The sequence below is a fragment of the Oncorhynchus kisutch genome, linkage group LG17 (assembly GCF_002021735.2).
Source record: "Oncorhynchus kisutch isolate 150728-3 linkage group LG17, Okis_V2, whole genome shotgun sequence".
In the NCBI taxonomy this organism is placed as follows: domain Eukaryota; kingdom Metazoa; phylum Chordata; class Actinopteri; order Salmoniformes; family Salmonidae; genus Oncorhynchus; species Oncorhynchus kisutch.
In genome coordinates this window covers 65,491,300-65,515,150 of record NC_034190.2, presented here as the reverse complement: position 1 = coordinate 65,515,150, position 23,851 = coordinate 65,491,300, and the positions used below count along the sequence as shown (strand labels likewise).

The following is a 23,851-nucleotide window of genomic DNA, read 5'->3' as shown; positions in this document are numbered from 1 at the left end:
GTTAAGGCTAGTCCTTCTCTGCTGTCTGTTCTGCCCTTTGTGTCAGTCCCATTAACCTTTCTCTTCCCCCTCATTCCCTGCCTTTTCATGTTCAATTAAGGCCACTATTCAAATTAGTAGGGAGAGGGGAGAACAGCGGCTTTGTCTTAGATCATGTTTAAGGAAATAATTGCACCTAACTGTATCCTGATAGGTGTGCTATCAAGAGGTGGAGGTTCTTTGTATGGATAGTTTTGAATAAATTGCAGAGTATGTTGTTTTTATTGCAAACTGCTTTCAATACTCTTTATTGTGTATGCTTGGTGGTGTGAGTGAGTATGTGTACCTGCAGCCTGCCTGTCTGTGTGTCTGTGTACAGTATATTGTGCCATCTCACTACCCACCAATTACTCAGGTAGAAATCAATAACATTTTAAGACATGGAAGGCAGAGAACCCTCGCACCAAAACACGACAACACATTATAACAACAGCTCAGTACTTCATTGAGAAACTAAAAACTCCAAAATGAAGCTATGAAACTGCCCTTTGGGAGTGTGTGAGCTCTGGTCTGTTGTCAGTGCAGTGTAATTAATCACTAGCTGTAACTACATTCACAGGGTCCCCGTAGGTTAATTGGACTGCAGCTGCAGAATAGCATAATGGGATGATTTATGCATCTAGCCAGCCAGGTGGAATGCCACCCTGCCCCCCAGGTACTCAACCGCCTGCCCGGTTACTTGGCTGGATGGATGGTTCCCTACTGTACCCCAGCTTCTCCCTGCTACTCGCTCCCCCAGCTACTCCTGCATCCCCTAAGGCCGAGAAACTGAAAGGTCACACTCCCCAGATACCCTGAGGAGGGTTCAAAGGAGAGTAGAACAGTAAGGGAGAGTCATTGAAGGTGTGATTCCTGTACATGACCCTGGCCTGCACTGGACAGTTGAGGGTTCGAGACAGATCAAATCAAATTGTATTTGTCACATGCTTCTTAAACAATGGGTGTAGACTTACAGTGAAATGCTAACTTATGGGTCCTTTTCCAGAAATGCAGAGTAAAAAAAAAAGAGAAAAAAATGAAATAATGACTCAAGGAATAAATATACAGTGAATAATGAATAACAATAACGAGTACAAATAACATGGATATATACACTGAGTATCCCTTTTGCCCATAGAACAGCCTTAATTCATTGGGGAATGGACTCTACAAGGTGTCAAAAGCGATCCACAGGGATGCTGGCCAATGTTGACTCCATTGGTTCCCACAGTTGTGTCAAGTTGACTGGATGTCCTTTCGGTGGTGGACCGTTCTAGATACACACAGGAAACTGTTGAGCATGAAGAACCCAGCAGCATTGCAGTTCTTGACACAATCCGGTGCGCCTGGCAGCTACTACCATACCCTGTTCAAAGGGACTTAAATATTTTAGCTTGCCCACCCTCCATGTCTCAATTGTCTCAAGGCTTAAAATCTTCCTTTAACCTGTCTCCTCTCCTTTATCTACACTGATTGAAGTGGATTTAACAAGTAACATCTATAAGTGATCATACAGGATCTTTCAGCTGGATTCGCACAGTCAGTCTATGTCATGGAAAAAGCAGGTGTTCTTAATGTTTTGTATAGTCACTGTACAGGTAGTACCAGTACCGTGTTGATGTGCGTACGAGGTGATAGAGGTACAGTAGCTATACAGTGAGCTCCAAAAGTATTGGGACAGTGACACATTTTTTTTTATTTTTAATGATATAATGACAATGAGGTTAAAGTGCAGAATGTCAGCTTTAATATAAGGGTATTTTCATCCATATCGGGTAAACCATTTCAAAATGACAGCACTTTTTGTACATTGTCCCCCCATTTTAGGGAACCAAAGAATATTGGGTCAAATTCACTTACAGTTCCAGTCAAAAGTTTGGACACACCTACTCATTCCAGGGTTTTTCTTTATTTGTACTATTTTCTACATTGTAGAATAATAGTGAAGACATCAAAACAATGAAATAACACATATGGAATCATGTAATAACCAAAAACTGTTACACAAATCAAAATATGTTTTAGATTTTAGATGCAAAAAAATGTGTCCTCCCTCATTGTAAACGGCACTGACCGCCACTGGTATAGGTAGGGGTAAAGTGACTAGGCAACAGCATAGATAATAGACTGAGCTGTAGCAGCAGCGTATGTGGCGTAGCAGCAGCAGCGTGTGTGTGTGTGTGTGTGTGTGTGTGTGTGTGTGTGTGTGTGTGTGTGTGTGTGTGTGTGTGTGTGTGTGTGTGTGTGTGTGTGTGTGTGTGTGTGTGTGTGTGTGTGTGTGTGTGCGTGTGCGTGTGCGTGTGCGTGTGTGTGTGTGCATGTGTGCGTGTGTGCGCGGATAGAGTCCAGTGCAAGAGAGTTAGTTCAAAAAAGGGTCATTGCAGGTAGTCCGGGTAGCTATTTGATTAGCTTTTGGCTTTGGTGGCGCAGTCGTGGCCCTCTTCACAACTGTGTGGGTGTGTGGACCGTGTAAATTCCTTAGTGATGTGGACACAAGGAATTTGAAGCTCTCGACCTGCTCCACTACAGCCCCATCGATGTGGATGGGGGAGTGCTCAACCCTCCATTTCCTGTAGTCCACAATCAGCTCCTTTATTTTGCTGACATTGAGGGAGAAGTTGTTGTCCTGGCACCACACTGCCAGGTCTCTGACTTCCCTGTAGGCTGCCTCATTGTCGTCGGTGATCAGTCCTACCACCGCCGTGTCGTCATCAAACTTGATAATGGTGTTGGATTAGTGCATGGCCTCGCAGATTTGGGTGAACAGGGAGTACAGGAGGGGACAAAGCACACACCCCTGAGCTGCCCCTGTGTTGATGGTCAGCTTGGAGGAAGGAAGTGTTGTTGCCTACCCTCACCACCTCGGGGTGGACCATCTGGAAGTACAGGATATAGTTGCAGAGGGAGGTGTTCAGTCCCAGGGTCCTGAGCTTGGAGGAGACTATGGTGTTGAACGCATTGTAATCAATGAACAGCATTCTTACATGGGTATTCATTTTGTACTGGTGGATGAGGGCAGTGTGGAGTGTAATAGAGATTGCGTCATCTGTGGATCTGTTGGGGCAGTATGCAAATTGGTGTGGGTATAGGGTGTCTGGGATGATGGTGTTGATGTGACCCATGACCAGCCTTTCAAAGAATTTCATGGCTATACTGTAGGTGTGAGTGCTATGAGGCGATGGTCATTTAGGCAAGTTACCTTGACGTTCTTGGGCACGGGGCCTATGGTGGTCTGCTTGGAACAAGTTGGTATTATAGACCGGGTAAGGGATAGTTTGAAAATGTAAGTGAAGACACTTGCCAAATATGCTTACTAATGATGGTGTGATCCCATTATTGGGTACAGGCCTGGTGATGATTTGTATAATTGTCTAAAATGCTTTGAATTTCAGATGGGTACAGCTATGCTCTGCCATGACACGTAGCAATACTAAGCAATGAGAAAGCTGTATTTTTTTGTCTGTAGGGTTATAAAAGGCAAAAGCTGGTCTTGATTTGATCAAAGCGTCTCATACTAAGTCATCACAAATAGGAGAGTTATTATGGTTATTTCCTTAAGTGTGCCTGTATCCAGAATGATTGTCTCATTTTAGATGACATTTTAAGAGTGACTTACAGGAACACGTTGTTCAAGGGCACATCGACAGATTTTTCACCTAGACGCTCCTAACCGCTAGGCTACCTGAAGCCCTTTCAAGAGTCTATATCACCTGACATGTTATACTGTATGTCGCCCATAAATTTGCTTTGACGCCTGGAGAGTTATGGTGTGAGTGCCTATTTTCTTTCATCACAATGACACCACACATATCATGATTACTTACAGTCAGTCAGAGTATGGTGCAGAGTGGATCCTATAATGTAGAGTGGGAAGGCTCATACATCAAAGCTCAGACTACGCAATCTCTGGCAGGGTTTTCTCTCTCAGATACTGCGGTCCCATTACCCACAGATAACCACACTTTAATAGTTAATGGAGCTGTGCGGCCCCCATCTGAATTACAAATGTAGCCATCCGTCTTGCCCAGAGCCCTGCAGGCCAGGCAGTAGCACCACAGTCTGTTTTCAGACAGAAACCCTAAACATTCATCAATAGACAGCAATCCGACACCAGGGTCCAGGGTTACGTCCCAAATGGCACCCTATTCCTCAAATAGTACCCTACTTTTGACCAGGGCCCACAGGGCCCAAAGTAGTACATTGTGTAGGGAATAGAGCACCATTTGGGAGGCAGCCCAAGAGACACTGAGCACTGTGATGTGGTCAAGGCTAGAGACCGGCTGCCCGGTGTCAGGGGGGGGGGGGGGTCTGATCTGACAACCGATATCACTCCAGACACTGGCATGATGATTACAGCTGGATTTCTTGGTAGTGTCCATACTACACTTGGCAATCTCCTCACGATTGATGGCAGTAAAGGAAAAGTGTATTGACTTCAGCTTGTGATTGAAGTTCTTCTCTTTCCCAGACAGAGTGCCTCTTCAGACCAAAAGAAAGGAGGAAGTGTCTGCCAACCTTCTGCATTTGGAGGAACTCCAGTATTACTGTGTGTTTAGATATTCACCCCTCCTCTACTTTGTTTGCAGGGATTTCAATGCAGAGGAACAAATGTTAAAAGTTGCACCTGCAACTCAGTCACTTTTGTAAAACATATTTGTATTCCATGTATCTCTATGCTGTTGAGTCGGGCTCAAATGTGTCTTATCACAGCCCTCTGTAGAGATAACCTTCTGTCTGTTCTGGTAGAAGATAAAGGCTATGATAAATCTGAGCACGAACTGCGTCAGTAAGTAACCAGCAGCACCGATGCAGCACATTACCACCACCCCCTCCCTCCCCTGTGTCTACTGCTGCCACGGAGGGAGGCGACAGGCGGGCACCCTCTCACCTTCGATCAATCAGGTGAGAAGGATAGGAGGAATTCTAAAACTCCAGATGTACCGTCGCCAAGGTGACTCTCATCCATTAAAGGTACAAACAGAGCTGAACATAAACTCATCAGAATCATTGATATTGTCTGAGTTCCACATCCCTCCCTGGGTTTGGTGTAGACTGGCTCAAAGTAATTTAGCCTAGATAAACAGATTACTTTATTTGGCCCTTGATTGTAGTTTCAAAGGTGTTGAAGATTTTCACAAAACTGAAGGTCATGTCAATTTTGCAATAGTGCCGGTGCCACAACAAATGCAGGTTAAGGTGTGATTCATTTTCCTCTGCACAATTTTTTGTTGTTGTTTTATTGTTTTTGTATTTTTAATGTAAAAAAAAGATTTAGGCCTAAGGGCTTCCCTAATCACACGAATCCAAGCTGCAAAACTGATCACACGATCTTTATCAAGGCAAGACTACCCTCTGCTGGAGTTCATGTAAAGAGCACTCTAGTATGTCTGTCTCCAGTCACTCTCTCTATTCAGAGAGTAAGAGGCGAAGCAAGAAGGTTTACTCCATCCAAAATCTGTCCAAGTTAAGCAGATAATTAATTATTACGCAAGTGGAGAGTTTTAGTATGGGGGCAATGAGAGAATGTTGAATTTAGTCAAAATAAAAATGAATTGCTATTTTGATACGTGAGGCTTATTTGATCTAATAGAAGTTTCGTAATGCTTCGGTTGTTACGAGTGTACGTGACATCCCGGAAACTTTGAGAAAAAAACACTTCATATCGTGGTGGTCCTATTGAGATTCGAGACGGTCATTGGGTATTCATGAGGCTAGCGTAGCACATCACTCTCCATTGAATACAGGCTGTTATTCATTTAGTATTTAAAAAATACTTAAAATAACGAGATGTATCAACCACCACATATAGGGCGGCAGGGTAGTGGTTAGAGCGTTGGACTAGTAACCGGAAGGTTGCAAGTTCAAACACCCGACCTGACAAGGTACAAATCTGTCGTTCTGCCCCTGAACAGGCAGTTAACCCACTGTTCCTAGGCCGTCATTGAGAATAAGAATGTGTTCTTTAACTGACTTGTCTAGTTAAATAAAGGTACAAATATATATAGAGGAATGGGCAGGAGCTTGACGTCCCGCTCTGTGGACAATGAATCCCATTGTTAGGGCGGAGACACAAGCGTCTCGTTATTATATCCAGTATCTCTGTAGAGTAATGGCAGCGACCACTCTCACCGGCCGCGTTGCAAAACATTTACACAAAGACTGCATTCGTAAAAAAAACTTAATCAATCTACAAACAATACCCCATAATGACAAAGTGAAAGGAGGATTTTAGAAATGTTTGCAAATTGATTAAAAATAAAAACTTATTTACATAAATATTCAGACCCTTTGCTAGGAGACTCGAAATTGATCTCAGGTGCATGCTGTTTCCTAGGATCATCCTTGAGATGTTTCTACAACTTGATTGGAGTCCACCTGCGGTACATTCAATTCATTAGACATGATTTGGAAAGGCACACACCTGTCTGTATAAGGTCTAAGGTATAAGGTATAAGGTCCCACAGTGGACAGTGCATGTCAGAGCAAAAACCAAGCCATGAGGTCAAAGGAATTGTACTTAGAGCTCCGATACAGGATTGTGTCGAGGCACAGATCTGGGGAAGGGTACCAAAACATTTCTGCATTATTGAAGGTCCCCAAGAACACATTGGCATCCATGATTCTTAAATGGAAGAAGTTTGGATCCACCAAGACTCTACTAGAGCTAGCCACCTGGCCAAACTGAGCAATAGGCAGTGAAGGGCCTTGGTCAAGGAGGTGACCAAGAACCCGATGGTCAGATTTCCTCTGTGGAGATGGGAAAACCTTCCAGAAGGACAACCATCTCTGCAGAACTCCACCAATCAGGCCTTTATGGTAGAGTGGCCAGACGGAAGCCACTCCTCAGTAAAAGGCACATGACAGCCGCTTGGAGTTTTTCCAAAAGGCACCCAAAGGACTCTCAGACCATGCAAAACAAGATTTTCTGGTCTGACAAAACCAAGATTGAACTCTTTGGCCTGAAAGCCAAGCGTCACGTTTGGAGGAAACCTGGCACCATCCCTACGGTGAAGCATGGTGGTGGCAGCAATAAAGTCCTGAGTAGGGTATGAATACAGTATGTAAATGTAATATTTATGTGTTTTAAAAAAAATACTTTTGCAAAAAATGTCTTAAAGGCCTGTTTTGCTTTGTCATTATGTGGTATTGTGTGTAGATTGATGAGGGTGAAAAACAATGTTATCCATTTTAGAATAAGGCTGTAACATAACAAAATGTGTAAAAAGTCAAGGGGTCTGAATACTTTCCAAATGCACTGTACATTTTATGGACACAGTATATTATACATTAGTAATCTATCTTGTTTTTTCGTTGTTGTTTTTTTTGATCCCACCATTCAGCTCTCCTCAACCCCTCCCATCTATCTCTGAATACCATATAGTTTTGAGTTTCTATTTGCCATATATTTTTCAGCTTACAAAAGTTCTGAACCTTTCTATTCTCATAGTTTCTACAGATTATAAATTAAATAAAAATATTTTTGTTAGAGTATTATTATATTATTGATCGATTGACTATGACTTTTTAAATCACCCAGTAGTGCTATTTGCAGAGTTAGCTCCAGGTAAATGTTGCAATTCTTCAGCAATTCCAGAACATGCGACCAAAAACAAGCTACATATAAATAGGCCAATTGAATTTAGTCTGGTTTTCCATTCCAAATCAAATGTAATATTTAGTCTGGTTTTCCATTCCAAATCAAATGTCATATTTTTTGCTCATCTAATAAAATAAAATAAACAGTCATTCGGTGGGGCCATTGCAAATAGGTTAACTGGGATATAACTAAAGAGTTAATCAGGGTGATTCTTTTGGCCATGTCTGGTTTTCCAATACCATATGATGTTGCTTTGCTAGAATAGAGACAAAATCAGACGTTCAATGGTATGGAGGAAGGTTGCAGAGATTGTTGGTGAAGAGAGATATGCACAACCATCCCACTGGGCACACACTGGTTGAATCAACATTGTTTCCACGCAATTTTTGGGGGGCTACAAACTAATATTACCACTTAGAAAATATGAGATTGTCAAGAACACGTTTTACTCTATGACCCCTAAAAGTGTCGCGGGACTCGTCTGAAGGTAACCCGGTGCTGGTTAGGGTAAACACATGTCCTGGATTCTGCTGGCCCTTTGTCCAGCAAACAAACAATGTCCCAGATTTTATGATTTTTTACAAAAAATGTGCATTTGTTTCGTATTTCAGTCCGGCATTCCAGGCTGTCTCTTTTGCAGCAGAGCGCACGAGGCGAAGCGAAAATCTGTCCAAAATAAACCCAATGCGTTTCTCTGGGTTTATTTTGGACCTAAGCTTTTCGACCGCCTTCCCGCCTTTGTGACGACGACTCCTTGTTAGGGCGGAGACATGCGCATCTCGTCATTATGTGCAGATCTCTGTTTTGCAGTCACGTTGCTCTTTTAAAAATATAGAAATCATAAGGATGAAACTGGTGATGTTAAACACTTCTCCATTCGTTGTTGAGATCTGATATTCTGTGCAGCGCAGGTGATATGTAAACCAATGTCATATTCAACAACCAATCACATTTGTAAAATCCTTTCGATCTAAATTCCAGTTTAACTTGGAGGGCAGTTAAAAAAATATTATTTTGGCATAAGAGCTACGAAAGTAAATGAATAAATAACTATATTAGACATATTATATTTTGTCAAACTTGTGAGGCTCTCCATGCTTATTAGTTGCTCGTTTAACATATTTGCTGCTAATTGACTTAATCCGGTTTTCAATGTCTCCCTTCCTAACTGTTTTAAATTCCCTGATACCAACCAAAAATATTTCCTTGGTCAAGTATTCGCAGATTTTCATCACATTTGATCGCTCTTTGACTGTCTGTTGTGCCATTTATTAATGTGTTATTCAGTGCGTTCATATGGGACAAATTCAATATTTTATCAAATAATTGTTTAATATTTTTTTTTATACCTACAAGGGTCCTAAAATGTCTTGCTTCCCACTGTGCTACTACGACCACAAGACGGTGCCAGACTCAAGCCCTTACTCAGCCATGTACACTACATGGCCAAAAGTATGTGGATACCCCTTCAAATTTGTGGATTTGGCTATTTCAACCACACCCGTTGCTGAAAGTGTATAAAATCGAGCACACAGCCATGAAATCTCTATAGACAAACATTGGCGGGTAAAATGACCCATACTGAAGAGCTCAGTGACTTCCAATGTGGCAATATAATTTTTTTAAACTAGGCAAGTTAGTTAAGAACAAATTCTTATTTACAATGACGGCCTACCGGGGAACAGTGGCCTTGTTCAGGGGCAGAACAACAGATTTTTATCTTGTCAGCTTGGGGATTTGATCCAGCAACCTTTTGGTTACTGGTCCAATGCTCTAGCCACTAGGCTACCTGCCGCCCCGTCAATGTCATAGGATGCCATTTTTCCAACAAGTCAGTTTGTCAAATTTCTGCCCCGCTAAAGCTGCCCTGGTCAACTGTAAGTCCTGTTTATTGTGAAAATGTCTAGAAGCAACAACCCGTGAAGTGGTAGGCCACACAAGCTCACAGAATGGGACCGCTGAGTGCTGAAGCTCATAGCGCGTAAAAATTGTCTGTCCTCGGTTGCAACACTCACTATCGAGTTCCAAATTGCCTCAGGAAGCAATGTCAGCACAAGAACTGTTCACCGGGAGCTTCAAGAAATGGGTTTCCATGGCCAAGCAGCCGCACACAAGCCTATGTCACCTTGCCCAATGATAAGCATCAGCTGGAGTGGTGTAAAGCTCACTGCCATTGGACTCTGAAGCAGTGGAAATGCGTTCTCTGGAGTGATGAATCACACTTCACCATCTTGCAGTCCTAAGGACTAATCTGATTTTGGCAGATGCCAGGAGAACGCTACCTGCCCCAATGCATAGTACCAACTGTAAAGTTTGGTGGATGACGAATAATGGTCTGGGGATGTTTTTCATTGTTCGGACTTGGTCCTTTAGTTCCAGTGAAGGGAAATCTTAATGCTACACCATACAATGACATTCTAGACAATTCTGTGCTTCCAACTTTGTGGCAACAGTTTAGGGAAGGCCCAAATGACAATGCACCTTGCACAAAGCAAGGTCCACACCGAAATGGGTTGTTAAGATTGGTGAGGAAGAACTTGACTGGCCTGCACAGAGCCCTGACCTCAACCCCATCAAAGACATTTGGGATGAATTGGAACTCAGACTGCGAACCAGACCTAATCACCCAACATCAGTACCTGACCTCACTAATGCATTTGTGACTGAATGGAAGCAAGTCCCCGCCGCAATGTTCCAACATCTAGTTGAAAGCCTTCCTAGAAGAGTGGAGGATGTTATAGCAGCAAGGGGGGGGGACCAACTCACTATTAATGCACATGATTTTGGAATGAGATGTTCGACGATACTTTTGGTTATTTAGTGTATGTATTTCTATAGATCTGAAAGGATTGTATAAGCAATATGCTAATAGTTCCACCATGGCCTCTGATAGGCTCAGTAGAATGTCTGCCATATTGCCAGTGTTGGGGAAAGCTACTCTGAAAATATAATTTAACAAGCTAGCAATTACTTCATGCTGGAAGAAGTTAAGCTATACACTAAAGCTAAATATAGTTTACTTAACTAAAGTTTATTTGAAAAATAGTTCACCACATTCAAACTATTTTGTGATAAATTATCATATCGAAATCTGAAATGTCATAGATTAAAACATATCACTCTGGAGTCAGATGTTAACAGAATGTGTAATTTAGCCCATTAAACACAAAAACTATGTTTCAAGCAGTGGAGACTGCTGAGGGGAGGAAGGCTCATAGTAATGGCTAAAATGGTGTCAATGGGAGTGACATCAACCACATGGAAACCACATCTTTGATGTGTTAGATACCATTTAATTTACTCCATTGCAGCCATTATTGTGAGCCGGCCTCCCCTCAGCAGCCTTCACTGGTTTCAAGTGAGAATTAAGCAGGTCTGATGCCGGAAATGCAAATACATTATTGCCTACTTCACCCATTTTATTTTATTTTTGCTAAAAAAGTAGTGTGTGGTTTCAGTAGTTAGCTACATCGCTGCATGGCAAAAAAAGTCATGAAATACTGAAAACACTACCAGAATGTAATTTTAGCTCAACAACCACCAAGTTTCTGCAAATGTCATTAAATGACTAGTTGAGCTACATGTAGGTGATTACTCCCCAATACTACATATTGCTTACATTTATCCAATCCTTTCAGATCTACAATAGTGCATAGAAGGGTAGAGGATGGGCAGGGGTTGATTTGGTATAGGCGTTGAGATTTTAATGCAATTCAAATTCAATTTTCCATTCAAAGATGTGTTTTGTTATTCCTGATATTATAATTACATCAGAAGGGTTTCACATATCAGTTGGAATAATTGTGTGTCAACCCAATTTTATGTAAGGTTTTGTAAATTATAGCCTTTGCATAATGAAGGGCATTAGATGTAGGGCTATGCCTAAATGGCGCCAAAGTCTGACCCTGGAATGTCACCCAGAGGATCTTTACCTAGAGGGTTCAGGATGTGAAAATTAAAGTGGAGCTCTGACTCGCACAGGAAGTTATTTTTCCGAATGATGCATCACGGTGAAATTAGGTAGTGCGATATGTTATTTCAGTTTCAAATAAATACCAGCACTTTATTCATTAAATGAGCAGCACGCGCCACTTCCTGTGTTTGTGTGAGTCAGCCATTACTCATCATGAACTTCAGTGAATCAGCCACCATCCGTTGCCACCTCACCTCCACCCGCCCCTTCCGCTTAGAAAAATGACACTCTCTCCCATCCCCACCCACCTTGCCTTGCCTCTGCATGCCCTGTTCCCTCGTTCACCCCTCCTGAGGTCCTATCTGGAGAACTGTGCTAAGTGTATGTTTATATGTCTCCCTCTTCTCTCTCTCTTTATCCCTTTCTCTGACTCCTTCTCACTCTCCCTCCCTCTTTCTGTATTTCCCTCTTGCAGGACAAGTGTGTGCGTAGTATGAGTCATTTCCAGATCCAGCCTGGGCCAATACTAGCCGCACACGCAGGGGGAAACCCAGGCGCAGGCAGGAATAGGATGTTTTGGTCCACATCTGTTAGTCAGTTTGGCTGCAGAGCTCTGTGGTTTGCACAGAGCCTAAAGGAGGAAGAAATATAGGAGAAAGGGGGTTAGCATGCCAAAGTGGGCCAAGACCCCCCCAGAGTTTATTAGGACTCCCATAGCCTAGAACTCCCTGTGATCGTCCACATGCCAGGAGACGGTTCTCCAGAGAGTGCTTTAAGTCTGGAATGGAGGTGATTGGCTTTTTGGTGTGTTTCATTTAGTGTTTTTGCTGAATTTTAACTGGAATGTTTTGCAGCCTTTTGTGGTTGGTGATAAGAAAGCCATTTGTTTTTAGTTCAACTGCAACTAGGGGAGTTTCCTTATCACTTTGTAATGCTGAATTATGCATGATTATTTATCCATTGAAATTAAAGTATTTATATTCAAGCTTGAGTGTTAACTGTCAACAGACTGCTTTTTACTGCAACCCAACTCACAATTTAGAATACAGGTGTTGTCTACTTGCGATTAAATACTATTTGGGGTATGTATTTTAAATACTTTACTGGGGAAACGTTTTTTAAAGTCCAACTCCAGTCTTCTTTTCAGCTCATTTATCACCTGATTTACTTCAAGGGATACTTCAGGATTTTGGCAATATCTACATCCCCAGAGTCAGATGAACTTGTGGATTTGTATGTCTCTGCAACTCTTCGTGCAGTTTAAGGAAGTTGCTAACTAGCGTTAGTGCAATTGCTAACTGGACGTCTATGGTAACAGCTAACAGCTAGGGCCTTTCCTCTTTTGTTCTCTATTGTTCCTCGAGCAAGGGGGAGGCCGATGACATCGGACCAACTCCTTGAATTGGCTTACTCCATGAAGTTAAAAAAATAAAAATAATAACCATTTTCTCAAAACATATGTGTTCACCCTTAAGTGTCTACATTATTGTATTTATACGTGGGATATTGTTTTTCAACAGGAAAGGTAAAGAAATAGTGAGTCTTTAAGCAGCAAGGCTCATCCCATCTTTGGGTGGAGGACATTCCTTAGACACACACTCACTGGGCTGGTTGCCCTGTGCTCATCAGTATAGAGAGCATGGCAGAGGCTTGGGGAGGATGGGGGGGGGGGGGGGGGGGGATGAGTTAGGGGGACTGGGGGGAAAAAAGAGAGGAAGGAAATGAATAGAGTGAGAGGGGGAGCTGGCGTGCCAGGCAAGCACATGCTGAGCAGAACATTTGATTCATTCAGAAAAAGAGAACTTCTCTCCATTCATTCCCCATCTAGTCTCCCCCATTACCCACTCATCCTATCTGTCCACCATGTACAGTAGTATACATACACGGTATATCTCACCAGATACTGTACACACAGGCTCATACTCTGAAGCCCCTGTACTAACCCAATTAACCATAAACTAAAATCTCTATTTACCTAACTATTTTGTTCACCTAACTATTTACATTTGAAACTAACACAATTTCTTTCAACAAGATACTTTTAAAAACAAACTGAAACTGGGTCAGAAAATGTGTTAAAAGTATCCTGTGAAACTGCTTTTTGTTTTGTTGTAATGTTTCAGTTGTACCAGCTGTTATTGAAATTATTCAATAATGTGTCAATTGCTAAATAAACATATCACACTGGTGGTTGTAATTACTGCATTATTACATTTTACTTCACTGTTCACTGTTTCTTTAAAATGACTACTTGAGCAACACATAGTACATTTAAGCAAATGTACATTCCAGTAATAATTGTTTTGTTTTATGTGTGCTTATTGGTGTGAAACTGAGTCCTAGACAGTCAGATGGAACCAAAGATAACCATATAGCAGCCTAGCAGGCACATGTTGAGCGGGGGGATTGGGAAGTGTTCCTGTTCCGGCTTAGGAGGATGGGAGGTGTGTGTCTGGGGGAAAGGTGGCAAGGTGTAATACATTTCACCACAGTAGATGGCTCCTTGTCATCTGTCCCTTATTCTATGTTTGGGCAGAGTGATATGAAGCCATTTGCTGCTAAAAAGGTGTATTTCAATGGGACATCAGTTAATGGTTTGACACCTATCTCTCTCACATGCATTGTGAACCCATCAACTCCAGGTTGAGGGGAGATTTACATTCAAGTAAAGCTATAGGTCTAGTCGAGAGGTCTACCAATGGAGGAGGATGACCATGCATACACTACGGCACTACAGCGGCAGTTACGTCATGCAGTAACCACGCCAGTAAACATAATCTATCTGATAACAGACAGAGGTTCCCTTTGTTTCTTTACATTTCATGTTTTCTTATCTAGCTTGTCTATCTCATATATTTAAATATCTTGTTACAGTTCACAGAATGCACCTTAAGCCAAGTTTATAGCTCATAATATGAATCCTTAATTAAGCTATATGACCAAACAAAAATGAATATCAAAAAATGGCACACAGTCCTGAATGAATTGAAACCGTTAACCACACTATTAAAGCAAACTCCTTAATGTATAGATACACTCAAAGAGTGGGACACCATTTTTTATTTTATAAATGGAGAACATGCTAAATGTGATAGGCAACAAGCCTATTAAGCCAATTTACAATACTACTTTTTAAAAACGTGATTTCAAGGTACATAATTTCTTTCAAACCAAGGGAGATATTTCATTGTTTCATATTGCTGTGGGAACACTACAGACTGTGGCTTTAACCTGGCTGTAGGATTAAAGGCATAAAGAAATGTCAGACTACAGGTTAGCCACCTGGACGCTGAAACAATACATCTGGATGTGAATGGGGGTTGGGGGTGGATGAAGGGGCTGGGGTGTTGGGTTGATGATGGTGGCCCACTTATCATATCTCCGCCCTCCAATGTTATAGCTCCTGTGAGGACGCCTCTTTAAATTGCCCTAAACTCCTTGAGACTGGCGCATTTTCTTTATCTTGGGGAAAGACAGACAGCTATTTTTAGCACGCTTTGGATCTGCACTTTCGCCTGCTTCATTTTAAATAAGGTAATTTTAAACAATCCTACAGTATTTTTTAACTTTCTCTTGTCGAGGGATTCTCTTCTATAGCATACGTATATTTGCTGTGCTGCACACTGGAATTTAAAGGGGCGGATTTTGTGTAGCCTAGTCTCTGTCGAATAAAACAAGAGCTTTAGCTAAAGGATTTAACCGGTAAAACAAGCGACTGGTTTGTGGGTGAACCATTCGTTATAATTCGGCGGAGGGCCATAATCTTCAAGGGATCAAGGTAGGAGCAATCCAACCTATTGCAACGAACACAAAACTGACCTTGCATTCGGTCACGTTTTCATTCTATTTTGACATAGGATTCGATAGGCTGGATGCGTAAATGTTGTAAATGTGCGTCGATAACATTTTTTGGACTAAAATAACGATATTGCATACAGTCTTATTCCGATTGAATTTCCTCTTTTTGTTTTCGTTTGCGTATTGTGCTTGTTGGAGCAACGGGGCACCCGTAGCGACTGGGTTTTAAACATTCAGCCTATACCAAACTAGGACATTTCACTCTGCTGTATCCTCGCATGCAGTTTGCATTTCTAAGTTATTTATATTTGTGAAGTTCTTGAATTGTGTCAATTGCATTCAATTACATTGTTTTCGCTTAAATAAAGATTTCCTTGGTAGACTGTCTCCATTGTGCGCGGACTCCGTCTGTATGTAGTGTTATACACAACCGGTTGATGTCACCCCGTTTATTTATCAGTAGTCCACGGATGCAGGACAGATGAGACACAAATAGTGCTGCAAATACATTGGGACGTGTCAAATGCTTATGTCACTGTACTTACTATGTAATAACACTATTAACCCTACGGTAAAGTGTCAGTTTTACATACAACAATAGAGATTGTAGTATATGGAATTTACATGCATTGTGAAAATAGACACTATTATTATTATTGTTAGGATTACACCTCAACATGAGTGATAAGGGCACCATTTCAACAAAAGAGGGAGCAGAGAAGAGGGGACGTGGAAGGCCAAGGAAACAGCCACCGGTGAAAAGTGGTTCTGATGTAAGTGTCTTTGTAACACAACATTACTTTCTCTGTGTATGGTAGATTGTGTGTAGGCCCTGGAGTTTGCCTGCAGAGGAAAAACTAAGGGCCCTAGCTGGTTATGGCTCCCAGGCCTGGCTATGACCACCCAACTAGGGCCCCGGGTTTTCCTGGTTAGATCATTAACCAGACCCCCCCCCAACCATGGTTGTGTACATCTGTAATGGTCATCATGTGTTCTGGCAGGTTGTCCGTGATATGTAACCTGAACCCCTTAAACCAGTAGTAACCCACATACTCTTACCTCTGCTTCTAACTGATCGGTTTATGTAAGCAAAGTAGAAGCAATGTTTTCCCGTAGCAGTCTTCACTGGTCTTCATAAAGCTATATTATTGTTGGGTTATAGTAAGCCACTACTTCCTACATACCTCTTATTGTATGGTCTGATTTAAACCACTGTCATTTCTCTAGAGCTTGTTACAGCAAATAGAACTTGGCAGCCTGTGGCTGTGACCACCTGTTAGTCCTAAAGTAGCAACGGGTGTCAGTTGCACTGACCTTGAACAGCGCACTCTTTGTGTCTTGAATAATAAAGTATTCCATTTAAGAAGGTGTGTGCTTCACATCATATACCTCCAAACAATACACTTAATTTATCGTTGCGCCCATAGTGTCAAACCTTGGGATGCAACAACTATAGAAACACCATTTACATGTTTTCATCTTTGGCTGTAATGTTGTGCTGTCCGCCTGACCATTTCCCATATTTTTCTGCCAGGAGCCCAGTGGGTCCCCTACCCCAAAGAGGCCCAGGGGAAGGCCAAAAGGCAGCAAGAATAAGACTGTCACCAAGGGCAAGGTAAGGCAATTTGGTAGCCCTATTTTTACACAACTGAGTGAATGTGACCTGCTACTGTCACTTACGCTTAGCAGTCATCCTGCCAGAACCCGCAGGCCCCTGTTGACCACAGGTTACCATTAGGGTCAGATGGAGCAGCTGTCACAAGCCCCTATAGTTTTAGCTGCCCTATGGTTTTAACTTGATATTACCTGAGTTTTCAACCTCATCCTCATAGTCAAGCACAACGTAATTTTCATGTCCCTATGACGGTTGATGAACCTTTTGTTATCACAAGGGGAGCTAACCTCATTAGGTTCAAAGGATGTCCTGTTGTTAAGTACGATTTATACATTAACTGTACATGTTTTGGCCCTTCTCGCCTCAAGTGTAAAAAATAACAGGACCATAGCTTCCCTTTCTAAGATCTTGGTTTACTGGCTGCTTGAAGAAACACTCCGTTTTGAGTTAATACTTCCCCCTGGCTTCCTGTCCTCCAGCTTCCTGTAGCTTGTCATGCACAGTGTGGTGCAGGTGCAGCAAGACTGTTTCCAAGCTGACATTACACCCCCCCCCCCCCCCCACCCCCCCCCCCCACCCCCCCCGAACACACATCCCTAGTTTTTTTCTCCCCGTTGTCACCATAGCAACAGGCGAGTTCTATTCCTCGCCCCATCCCCCACGCTCCTCTAAGCGCTGTGTGTTGGTGTGTCTATGTGTATGTGCAGGGAAGGGATATATGTGTATATGTGCATGTGTGTTTAGGTTCAAGGATAGATCTGAAGTGGGCTCAGGGAAGGGATATATGTGCATATATGACTGTGTGTTTAGGTTCAAGGATAGATCTGAACTGGGCTCAGGGAAGGGATATATGTGTATATATCCATGTGTGTTTAGGTTCAAGGATAGATCTGAAGTGGGCTCATTTCTTCTTGCCCAGTTTCACCAGCTGTCTCTGAGCCCCAGACCAGGTGGCCAGCGAACTGGAGTGCCCTGTGTGCAGTTCCTGTCAGCTTCCAAGATAATAGCCAATGAACCTGATGCCCTCAAGCCATCTGCTTTCCTATATGAGTATTAGTGCCCTCTAGTGACAGTAGTTTAGCAGTTTTCTGTGCAGTTCGATTAATTGTTTGTTTTTCTTCCCTCGGTTTCTACAGAAGACACCAGCAGCCTCAACTGCAGGGATGAAACGCAGGGGAAGACCTAAGAAGGAGGTTAGAGTAATTCTTATTATCATAGGTTTTAATATTATGGTTAACTAATGCCTCCCTCAATAATGTCCCTTGACTCTGACACACTCCTAAATGAAAACCCCTTTTTTTCATTGGTCCACTGTTATTACAGTTCTATAATGTAATGCATGTTATTAGCTACGTTTTCAAGATATTGGACTTTCAAGAAGCAAAGTTTCATGTTCCACATTATGATGCTGAAAAACACATTATTATGATGCTGCAAAATGCATCATGGTGCTGCAAAACACATCAACATGGTGCTGCAAAACGCATCATCATGGTGCTGCAAAACACATCAACATGGTGCTGCAAAACACATCAACATGGTGCTGCAAAACACATCAACATGGTGCTGCAAAACACATCAACATGGTGCTGCAAAACACATCAACATGGTGCTGCAAAACACATCATCATGGTGCTGCAAAACACATCAACATGGTGCTGCAAAACACATCATCATGGTGCTGCAAAACACATCAACATGGTGCTGCAAAACACATCAACATGGTGCTGCAAAACACATCAACATGGTGCTGCAAAACACATCATCATGGTGCTGCAAAACACATCAACATGGTGCTGCAAAACACATCATCATGGTGCTGCAAAACACATCATCATGGTGCTGCAAAACACATCAACATGGTGCTGCAAAACACATCAACATGGTGCTGCAAAACACATTAACATGGTGCTGCAAAACACATCAACATGGTGCTGCAAAACACATCAACATGGTGCTGCAAAACACATAGTCATGATAATGTGACAAGTGACACTTTGCTTCTTGAACATCTTAAAAACTTGACTGCTGACATGCAAAACATTTTGGGACTGTATCAACAGTGGACTAATAGTTTTTGGTGGTCCCCCTCCACATGCTCACTGCTGCCAGAAATCCCAAAGGTTAGAATGCTTATGGCTAGTTCATACAAACAAAATGATGTACAACGAACAATCTAACTCGTCATCTGTCCTGTTCCCTGGCGTGTCCTAAACAGACACAATTTTGTAACCTAGCAAACTCTTTCCAGGTGAACTCCAAACCCACCACGCCTGTGATTGGTTGAATTAAGTTGGGGGAGGGGTTTCAGTGGCTACTGCTTATCTTCCACTGCTATTCAGCCACCAACAAAAAAACGTGGTGGCTATTGTGTGCAAATTAAAACATTCAACTTAACCTTTTCTGTTTGCAACAACCAGCTACCAGATGTGAAGTCAACTACACCTGGAGTATATTGCTTAATTTGAAACCATAAATATTCTAGACAACTTGCATTGAAGAAACATTCAGGATGACTTTCTTGCAACAAACACAGATAGTTCTGATGAGGAATTGTTCAGTTCTGATGAGGAATTTACACATTTTGACCTAAAGCTGACCCCTGGGACTCGTCTTCATGCGATTCTGAAGACATGTAAGGACGAGGTAAGCAACGATTGTTGAATTCTCTAAACACAACACTATGTAAAATAAAACTATTTAACACTTACATATATGACAATATAGTTTAGCTTGTTTTGAAGTAGTTGTGTTTTGCATTAAGGGGAATGTGTTCACTAGATGTTTAGTGGTATTGAATTTGTTGTTGATTAAACCTAAACCTTTAGCTGTCCCTAACTGTAGATAACTATCCTTTCATGATAACTCATGTCATAACTCTTTATTTATCTTTAAGGGGGAACAAACACTGGCGGGGACCTGGGACTGAGGAGAAATATGAGCGTCGTCTTGCCAGCGCCAAAATGCATGCTCTGTATTTATGTCAGGACAAAGAGCTGGAGCAAGAGGGATGGAAGCTAGTAAATAGTTCTTATGCAAGGGATATGGTGGAAGCTAGGATGCAACTAGTGGCCAGTTGTACGCCAGAGATGTGCAAATGTTTTAAGTCTGTATATCTCCCGGGCTTGATTGTGTGCCAGCGGAAAGAGCTCAAGGAACTCTTGGCAAGCCTGCACTGGACTGAGAGACTTATTAATGCGTGCTATGCATCACTATGTACAGTTGAAGTCGGAAGTTTACATACACTTAGGTTGGAGTCATTAAAACCGTTTTTTCAACCACTCCACACATTTCTTGTTAACAAACTATATTTTTGGCAAGTCAGTCAAGACATCTACCTTGTGCATGACACAAGTAATTGTTCCAACAATTGTTTACAGACAGATTATTTCACTTATAATTCACTGTATCACAATTCCAGTGGGTCAGATGTTTACATACACTGTGCCTATAAACAGCTCCGAAAATTCCAGAAAACGATGTCATGGCTTTAGAAGCTTCGGATAGGATCATTTACATTATTTGAGTCAATTGGAGGTGTACCTATGGATGTATTTCAAGGCCTACCGTCAAGTGCCTCTTTGATTGACATCATGGGAACATCAAAAGAAATCTGCCAAGACCTCAGAAAATAATTTGTAGACCTCCACAAGTCTGGTTCATCCTTGGGAGCAATTTCTAAATGCCTGAAGGTACCACGTTCATCTGTGCAAACAATAGTACGCAAGTATAAATAAACACCATGGGACCACGCAGCCATCATACCACTCAGGAAGAAGACACATTCTGTCACCTAGAGATGAATGTACTTTAGTGCGAAAAGTGCAAATCAATCCCAGCAAAGGACCTTGTGAAGATGCTGGAGGAAATACGTACACAAGTATCTATACCCACAGTAAAACGAGTCCTATATTTACACAACCTGAAAGGCCATTCAGCAAGGAAGAAACTTCTGACCCACTGGGAATGTGATGAAAGAAATAAAAGCTGAAATAAATAATTCTCTACTATTATTCTGACATTTCACATTCTTAAAATAAAGTGGTGATTTTAACTGGACTAAAACTGAATTTTTACTAGAATTAAACGTCAGGAATTATGAAAACTGAGTTTAAATGTATTTGGTTAAGGTGTATGTAAACTTTCGACTTGAACTGTATGTTCTGTTATAGAGCTATTGAGGAACTGTCAAAGTTGAAAACTTTGTCAGCCATTTTATTTACAGAGAAAGAAAATGTGTCTTTGCCTTACAGACATGCTTTTATTGAGTCGATGGTGCACTAGAGTGAACCACTGTTACTTGTCTGAAACACAGATCAGTTGGTCTTTCATTTTACTTCATTCATATTGTATCTGCTTTGTATTATGTATATACTATTTTCTACATATTTACACATCCAACCTTTTTTGTTGTCGTTACTATATTTTTTTTGCACAATTGTATGTTAAGTTAATTGTGAATAAAACATGCACTGAAAATGTTTGTCTTGAGTGAGTCTTTGACCCGATTAGGTATAGTTGACTCCTAATAGATACTGTTGTTTGTATTGCAAATCAGTTATTGTAGTTGAAAGATTGATGCACTGTCTGCTGGTGACTTAGAGTATATTTAATCCAATTCCGTTTAGTTGTTGGTGTGAACCAGGAGAAACATGGGTTGACCGGTCTGTGTTTGGTGTCTTTTCAGGAAAAGGAGGAACAGACAGCCAAGGAATCATCATCTGAAGAAGGAGAGGAGGAGGAAGACCAGTAAACTTGCTACCTCGCTCAACATACTGACTTCCTGTCAACCAGAGCTGGACTGAATCTCCAATACTGGTGCCACCCCAACCCCTGTTCTACTGTTCACTTTCTTGCCTTCTAGCCAAAGGAGGGTCAACAACACAGTTCATCCAACCTCTATCTGCAAATGCACTGGAAAACCAATGGATGTTTCTCGACAAGCATATATCTATCAAAGAATCACAGGACAGGTGACAGACAACACTTTCTCTGTGGGTATGTCATGGTATTGCAAGTCTTTTATATTGGACTAAAGTATGCTCTGATGATGAGTTTTTGGACACGCATCTTTCAAAAGACTGTAGCTTAGCGGTACTATTTTTTCCCTAACACCGGTATCTTGAGCTGGTATGGCATATACACTTATTTCCAGGTTTTCTATTGGACAAAAGGTGAGTTTTGCCTATACTTGCTTTTTAAGTGTGAAGTGGTTAATCTATCCATTACACCTACTTACCAGTGATCTCGAGGATATACAGTATGATCATTAAATATATGGTTATAGAAAAGTTATTCATGTAAATCTCTGTAGTAGACATCTCCCTGTTACTCCTGATTGTGCAGAATTGTTCCTCCCTCCCACCCAAAATAAGCTGTCCCTTACTAGTCTCTCTGGTGTGACTTGTGCTTGTCTCCCTATAGCCTCTTTGGGGCGCCACTGGAAAAGGCTTGTGTAAACTAAAGTGTACTGTTATTAATCAAAGATCTGATCAGACTGATTGTTTTTTATCATGTTCCTCCGGGTCATTACGTGCCCTCAAATACCTGAGGAACTGTGCTGCTTCGACGTCTACGAAAACTCAACATAATAATGTCATAATGGCTTAAGGGTGGGTAGGCATTCATTGAGTGGGGAGCTACACTCTCATCAATCCAGGGAGCTTTTATTGAACTCTGGCATCTGCTGTTCCTCTTAATGTGGTCCTCCAGTCTACAGTACTTGTTGCGACCCATCGCCACTTGGTCAGTTCTAGGTGAAACAAATAGTGGTTGCCCAAACTAGGAGCTGGATTGTTACTATTGTGGCACTGTTTTATCCAATGGGTCTGTATAATAGCTGATCATTCCATTTCACCTCTTTACATGCCCAAGGCCGTGTCATCATCACTTTGTACAGGATGTTGAAATACTCTGCTCTGTCTGTGAGGATACAGTCAGTGTCTGCTGTCTACTCTAGAATAACTGTTTTTTGTTGTTGTTTCGTTGTGTTTCTCAGTGTCAGGGATCTCTAGATTACAGTCCAGTTACTGGGTCTCTCCTCAAACCTACAAGCTGCTACAAACTCAGTAAAAACCCGTAAAACTGCATTGTGCCTGACAAGGCCCAGAATCTCACTCACTTAACTTTCCCATATTGCATTCTTCAACTGGTTTCACATGTACAATGTAACCTCTAGCAAGTGTTTGAGAAATGTTTGTATTACATAGTCTGTATTTTCTGTATTTTTTAATCTGACTGTAGCTTGGTATTCTAAAGACAACTGCCTAGCTACTAATGAAAGTGTGCTCATTTGCCCCCCCCCCCCCATTTTTTAAACCTGGCTTAGACAGGTCACTAAGCCGATGTGTAAAGTCAGGGAGATCTGGCAGTTTTGCAAACTGTTCGCTGACTGTAGTCGATTATCCAGCGTATTCTTTTTAATAAATCTTACTTCTGGTGCACTGAAATGTTAGCTTGGTTCAGGTTGTTCAGATTGTCATGTGTGTGTTTAGTGACAAAAACTGGGTGTTCTCTCCAGCTTGTAATTCCCTTGTAGGCCTCGTGCAGCTTTGGCACCGTGCTCTTTTCCATGTATAAGTCCCTAATGGCACCCTATTCCCTTTATAGTGCACTACTTTAGACCAGAGCACTGTTCAAAAGTAGTGCACTATATAGGGAATAGGGTACCATTTGAGGGGTATCATGTTCATGTGGAACTCCGGTAATGAAATATATCAAATCACAGCTGCAACTATTTTGACAATGTACAATGTCCTTATGTACCAACATCATCCATGTACAATAATTCATGCAAAGTTGAGATGGGATCATTCTTTTAAATGTACAATGTCTATATTTCTATTGTGCCCTATGACAATTTGTATCCAGAAATGGTCAATAAATACAAGAATGTATAATTTGTTCAGTT

General features: G+C 41.7%; 1 protein-coding gene across 2 annotated transcripts; it reads left to right on the top strand.

The window, feature by feature from the left end:
• Positions 1-14,765: 14,765 nt before the first annotated feature.
• On the top strand, positions 14,766-23,844 carry LOC109908118 (high mobility group protein HMG-I/HMG-Y). 2 transcript variants are annotated; one of them, XM_020506598.2, is made up of 5 exons: positions 14,766-15,062; positions 15,990-16,099; positions 16,861-16,941; positions 18,078-18,134; positions 21,629-23,844. In XM_020506598.2, the coding sequence occupies exons 2-5, from the start codon at positions 16,004-16,006 to the stop codon at positions 21,692-21,694; spliced, it is 300 nt and encodes a 99-aa protein (XP_020362187.1). In that variant the 5' UTR covers positions 14,766-15,062; positions 15,990-16,003; the 3' UTR covers positions 21,695-23,844. The 2 variants fall into 2 exon arrangements, with proteins under 2 accessions (XP_020362187.1, XP_020362188.1); XM_020506599.2 differs by having other exon boundaries at positions 14,924-15,306.
• The last annotated feature ends 7 nt before the right edge of the window (positions 23,845-23,851 follow it).

Excerpts from the sequence above, each read along its gene's own strand:
- LOC109908118 (XM_020506598.2), top strand. The coding sequence starts at position 16,004 with ATGAGTGATAAGGGCACCATTTCAACAAAAGAGGGAGCAGAGAAGAGG. Across the intron at positions 16,942-18,077 it reads AGACTGTCACCAAGGGCAAG|AAGACACCAGCAGCCTCAAC; the intron begins GTAAGGCAATTT and ends CGGTTTCTACAG. Across the intron at positions 18,135-21,628 it reads GGGGAAGACCTAAGAAGGAG|GAAAAGGAGGAACAGACAGC; the intron begins GTTAGAGTAATT and ends GTGTCTTTTCAG.